The sequence below is a fragment of the Melozone crissalis genome, unplaced genomic scaffold, assembly GCF_028551555.1.
Source record: "Melozone crissalis strain CALT ecotype California unplaced genomic scaffold, PUWL_Pcris_2 ptg000007l_1, whole genome shotgun sequence".
Classification (NCBI taxonomy): domain Eukaryota; kingdom Metazoa; phylum Chordata; class Aves; order Passeriformes; family Passerellidae; genus Melozone; species Melozone crissalis.
The window spans coordinates 10,554,661-10,560,542 of NW_026535785.1; the positions used below are offsets into that span (position 1 = coordinate 10,554,661).

The 5,882-nt window shown below is 59.8% G+C and overlaps 1 protein-coding gene across 1 annotated transcript; it reads left to right on the forward strand.

Moving 5' to 3' along the window:
* The first annotated feature begins 1,627 nt into the window (after positions 1 to 1,627).
* IRX3 (iroquois homeobox 3) lies at positions 1,628 to 4,769 on the forward strand. Its single transcript, XM_054269534.1, has 4 exons — positions 1,628 to 1,849; positions 2,309 to 3,416; positions 3,936 to 4,002; positions 4,715 to 4,769. The coding sequence occupies exons 1-4, from the start codon at positions 1,628 to 1,630 to the stop codon at positions 4,767 to 4,769; spliced, it is 1,452 nt and encodes a 483-aa protein (XP_054125509.1).
* The last annotated feature ends 1,113 nt before the right edge of the window (positions 4,770 to 5,882 follow it).

The following is a 5,882-nucleotide window of genomic DNA, read 5'->3' on the forward strand; positions in this document are numbered from 1 at the left end:
CAGCCCAGGCTCTTCCTCTGCCCGCAGCAGCGGAGCAGGGCACACCGGCGCTTGCCAAAGACGCGCCGTGATTGAACTGTATTTTAACTACTCTTAAAAGGCTAAATTGCAACTCACGCTGCTTTCAGAGAAGGAAAAGGAGGAGGGGGGGGCAGAGCAACAACATCAATAACAAAATACAAACCGTAATTTAAAATGTGTGGATCATAAAAAACCCCAAACCCTATTCTGTAATTAAACCGTATCTTGACTCCTTCCCAATAGCTCCTTACAAGCCCGTGCCACTGCTCCCTTTGCAAATGTTGCACGTACCAGGTACTTCCTTCTTAGCCTTGTAGTGATTCAGAACAGAGGGAATAAGCAAAATGATCATAAATTTCCTAATTAGAGATTTCGCACCAAGACAAAAAGGTGTTAATGAGTTTAATTCCAGTGCCTGTCATTGTCCCTTTTTTCACACCACTTATTTACTAATGGCCCAGAGGGCTGCTCCCGTCTCTCCTTTGTTAAGATTTTAATTTGCCTTCTTTTCTGCCTTTGATGTAAAATTGTGACCTACAACACTTTGAAGTCCCTTATTAGGAGGAAAATTAACTTAGCTTTTCCACTGTATCTGCGCACTGTTAGTCCAGGCAAAATGTAGAGAACTCCTTAAAGATCCAGCACATTAGGAAAAATTTCAAGGTAGTTCTGAAAATGCAAATTTTTAAAAATGCAATAGACTTTTAAAACTGAATTAGAAGAGGTAACTCTCGCAAGGGCCAGAGCGGGAGAAGGGAAGAAAGTAATATCTTAATAAAAAAACCAAAATTAATCTGGGCAAGGAAAGGTTGTAAATCTAAAAACCTGAAAAGGGGAACTGAGGGATGGCGTTGGTGTGAGCCTTTATTTTTAAATGTCCCAACTTTTCCCTGTCCCTCTCGTGTACTGCTCACAAATGACACCCCGGCTTCCTACGCGCTGGGGGGGGGGGGGGGGGGGGCTACGAAAGAAATTATATCTAAATCTACCTCCATATAATTAGAATACCATGAGGCAGGGTTAAACCTTTGTAAAACACACAACTGATTGGCGATCGCTAAAACGAGATTTGAAAGCAACTCAAATAAAAGATCGCGACGTCAGTAAACAGATTTAGAAAAAAAAAAAAAGGGGGGGGGGAAGAAAAGCAGCTAGTGACAAACCCGGCGAGAGCGAGCTCTGGGCATGAGAGAGAGAGGGAGGCAGAGGGAGAGAGAGACTTAAAAGAAATAGGAGGGGCTTGTGAGAGACTAGAAATGTCAATCAGAGCCCAGAGTCCCAATAATCTCAGGCAATCTGTTAGGACCTGACCTGGGTCCACTCAGATCAATAGGAAAAGTGAGAGAAGAAAGAAGCGATCGGATCGTTTACCGCGGCGGCCGAGGACAGGAGGGAGCCCGCGGCCTCCGCGCACCCCCGGCTCCCCCCCATGTCTGCCGGAGTTTGCGGGAGGCGCTGAAAGTGCGGCCGGCCGGCGAGGGCGAGCGACCCGGCTCCCTCCTCCGCTCCCGGCCCTGCTACTTTCTCCCCTTTCTCTCCCTTCTTCCTCTCGTCTCTCCCCCCCCTCCTCTTCCTCCTCCCCCCTCCCCTGCCCCGCTCCCCCACCATGTCTTTCCCCCAGCTGGGCTACCAGTACATCAGGCCGCTGTACCCGGCGGAGCGCCCGGGGAGCGGCGGCTCCCGCGGCGGCGCCGAGCTGGCCCCGTCCGGGACCCTCTCCAACGTGCTCTCCTCCATGTACGGCGCGCCCTACGCCGCCGCCGCCGCCGCCCAGGGCTACGGAGCCTTCCTGCCCTACGCCGCAGAGCTGCCCATCTTCCCCCAGCTGGTAAGAGGCCCCCGGGGCTCGCCGCTCGCTCCCCGGGGCGCTCGGTTCGCGCTGGAGATCGGCCCGGGGGGAGCCGGGGGAGCCGCCGGGAGGGCTGTCAGGGGAGACACGGGCGCTACCGCCGCCCTGCCCGGGAGAGCCGCCGGAGAGGGGCAGGGCTGGAGCGGCGGCCCCGCAGCGTCCCCCCGCTCCGCCCGGGGTTTGACGGTGGCGGGGACCGGCCCCAGCAGCGGCCGCCGGCCCTGCCGTGCACACGCGAGTTGGGGAGCCGGTGCTGCCCCTGAGGCACCGGCGGGCACCGGGCTGCCGGGACCGGGGCGCTCCGCGGTGGGGGAGGCAGCGCGGCCCGGCCGCCCCGCCGGTGCCGACGGGCTCCGTTCCCGGTAAGGGCAGCGGGACGGAGCGGACCCGGGCCCGGCGCGCCATCTCAGCCGGGCCGCCCCTTCCCTCTCGCTGCAGGGCGCCCAGTACGAGCTGAAGGAGAGCCCGGGGGTGCAGCACGCCGCTTTTCCCCCCCACCACCCTGCCTTCTATCCCTACGGGCAGTACCAGTTCGGGGACCCGTCGCGGCCCAAGAACGCCACTCGGGAAAGCACCAGCACCCTCAAGGCCTGGCTCAACGAGCACCGGAAAAATCCCTACCCCACCAAGGGCGAGAAGATCATGCTGGCCATCATCACCAAAATGACCCTCACCCAGGTCTCCACCTGGTTCGCCAACGCGCGGCGGCGGCTCAAGAAGGAGAACAAAATGACCTGGGCCCCCCGCAGCAGGACGGACGAGGAGGGCAACTCCTACGGCAGCGACCACGAGGGGGAAGAGGACAAGAGGGAGGACGAGGAGGAGATCGACCTCGAGAACATCGACACAGAGAATATCGAAAGCAACAAGGACGAGCTCGAGGACGATCTACAGGATGCCGACCTCCTGCACTCTGACTCCAAAACGGACTCGGAGGGATCCGAAGGTTTTGAGGACCTGCCCGGCTCCGAGGAGCGCTACGACAAGGCCTCCGAGGGCGAGCCGCACCACCTCCGCCACCACCACCTGCACCACCACCACCATCACCACCACCACCACAAGTGCGAGCTGCCCGCCACGACCGCGCCCGTGGGCCCGGAGCCCCTCAAGCCGCCGCTCCCGCCGCCGCCGCCCCACCTCTCGCCCCCCTCGTCTGCCTCTTCCTCCGCCGCCTCCTCCCCGACGGACGGCGCTTTGGCCGGCTCCTTGCCGAAACCCAAGATCTGGTCGCTGGCCGAGACCGCCACCAGCCCGGACAACCCCCGCAAGTCTCCCGGCGGCGGCTCTCCGCCGGCGGCCGCCCCCCAGCCGCTGCCGCTGCCCACCCCGCCGCCCCACAGACTCGTCTCCTCCTGCCCCCTGGGCAAGTTCCCCAACTGGACCAACCGCGCATTCCCGGCCCACCACCACCACCACCCCCCGCACCCGCTGGCCTTACTGAACACTCCCCACCTACTGGGGCTGGGGGCCGCCTCCGCCGCCCCCCCCGCCGCCGCCTTCCCGCGGCCCGCGGACCAGGCGCAGAGCGCGGAGCCCGTCGGAGCAGGTGACCGCTGAGGGACGCGCCGGGGACGGGCCGGGCCGGGCCGGCAGCCGCCCGGGGGGCTCGGCGGTGCGGAGCGGAGCGGCGCGGGACGCCCGGGGGCCGTGTGCGTGCGGCCGGCCCCGGCGGTTCTGACGGTGCCCCCGGCCCGGCACGGTCCGGCCCGGCGCGGAGCAGCCGTCGGGGCGCAGGTGGCGGCGGGCGGGGGCCCCGGGGGCGGTGGCGGAGGTCTCTTGGCCGGGGTAGTCTCGATCCCCGAGAATTACCTTCCTCCAGCGGAGATAATTTTTGTTGCTGTTGTTGTCGCTTTTGCGGGAAGGACCCGGCCGCCAGGTCAGGCTCGCTCGGGGTCAGTGTGTTTTCTCTGACGGTCACCTCTGCAAGCAGAGCAGTCGTTGTATCGTATTTGCAGCTCGCTGAGAAAAGAGCATTCTTAAATCTCGAGGCTTAATTCAGGGATGGGAGGAATAAAACAGGGGCTATAAAGGAACGCTTTTTTTCCCCCTTCCCTTCTCTTTTTAGATCGATCTAGTGCCTTGGAAGTAGAGAAAAAGTTACTAAAGACAGCTTTCCAGCCAGTGCAGAGGCGGTAAGAGATGGCTCCCTCCGTCTCCCCGGGATGTATGGAGGCAGTTGTAAATGGTTAGCTTATTTTCTCCGCTTCTTTAGGTTCCCTTTCCAGGGCGGTTTCTTGTTCTTCCTCTGCGCGCGTGGTGGGTTATTCTGTTTATATATTTTCTTTGCTGTTCTCCGTTGTGGCCCCCGGGAGCGTTTCCCTGGGCAGGCCGATCTGCGCTCGGGGCATTGGGGCTGCGCGGCCGCGGAGCCCGGGTGCGGGTCGCCCCTGGCCCGGGAGCACATCCCTGAGCCCGCCGCAGAGCTGTCGCTGTGCCGGTGGGAGAGGCACCGACACGGCAGAAAATAGTAAAATAAAATATAAATTAAAAATTAATAATAATAACAACAATGATATTGAAAGCGAAACAAAAAAACCCGCCCAGAGTATGAAAGCTGAAGAGGCTGAGCTTTGCCGCCCCAAATTTGGCGTAGCAGTCACTCAATTTCAATGAGAAACCAATTACCCTTTTGATTGATTGAAACCACGGGGATCGGGCCCGCCGTGTTTTCGTAGCTAAATACATTTACTATAAGTCATTCTGAAAGTTTTTTATATTTATAAATCTATTAAAATATTAACAACAACAACAAAACCAGAGCTACCTGCAGTTACAAATATTGTGCCAGCCCAAGCTCACTAGAAATCCTATTAAATTTTTTTTTTCTGTGTCATTTTTTTCCAGGCCCCAGAACCAACTTGACGCCGCTATGGTTCTATCGGCGCTCTCATCATCATAGTTAATTTTTTATTGTTGTTGTAATGATTGTAAAAAAAAAAAAAATCTCTGTATAGTTACAACTTGTAAGCATGTCCGTATATTCAGACTCAAAAGGAAAAAAAATACCCGCTTCTGTCCTATCACCTGGGTTAGCTGAGCTGTGAGATTTTTTTTGGAAGTCCAGTGAGAATTAGATGTCCCCCCCCTTTTTTTTATTTTGGTTGTTGTTGTTGTTTGTTTTTGTACATACCGTAAAAAATGTACATATGTGTGAACCAAATTGTACAAGAAAGTATATATTTTTGGCTAATAAATAAACTGTTGCCACTTTGACTACACTCTCGTTTCCCCCCTTCTGGAGTTGTTTTCCTCCCGCAGTCCTGCCCTCCTCCCGGTCGGTTATTGGTTTTGCGCGGCTCCGGGTCGGGCGGAGCGCGGGCGGCGGTGCCGGGCCGAGCCGAGCCGAGCCGTGCCGGGCCAGCGGCGGGGCTAAGCCGAGCCGAGCCGGGCCGAGCCGCGCTTCCCGCGGCGGCGGCGGCGCCATCGCTGGAGCCGCAGCGCCCCCTGCAGGCGCGGCCGGTGGCGGGAGGTGCGCGGTCCGAGCGCGGCTCCGGGCGGCCCGAGCGCGGCCGGCGGATGATCCCTCGCCCCCGCGGACCGAATTACCGGGTGCCGCTACTAACCCCCTCCCCGTCCGCCCCCGCGGAGCGCAAGGCAGCGCAGAGCCCCTGAGAGGAACCTTCGGGGTCGGTGGTGCCGCCGCGGGTCGGCAGCTCAGCTGCGTTAGTTCTGCCGCCCCCTCCCCTCCTGCTGTCGTGCAGCCCAGGGGGCAGTTTTGGGGTGCTCGCCACAATTTGTGAGCTGCCCAAAGCTGAGGCATCCCGCCGCTCCCGGGGCTTGGCATGGGGGCGGGAGGCAGCGGCCGGAACGGGGACACCGAGGCGCCGCGGAGAGCCCCGGCGGGGAGCCCCGCTCCGCTCCGGACGCGTGGGATGCGCTCCCGCCGCCCCCGGGCCGGGCCGCCTCCTCCGGCTCCGGGACGTGCCGGTCGCGCCTCTGCACGCCTCGCCCCGGGAGCCGCCGCCTCCAGAGCTTGTAGCTCCGCTTTCCCGGCAAGGTGCTGGAAATCGGC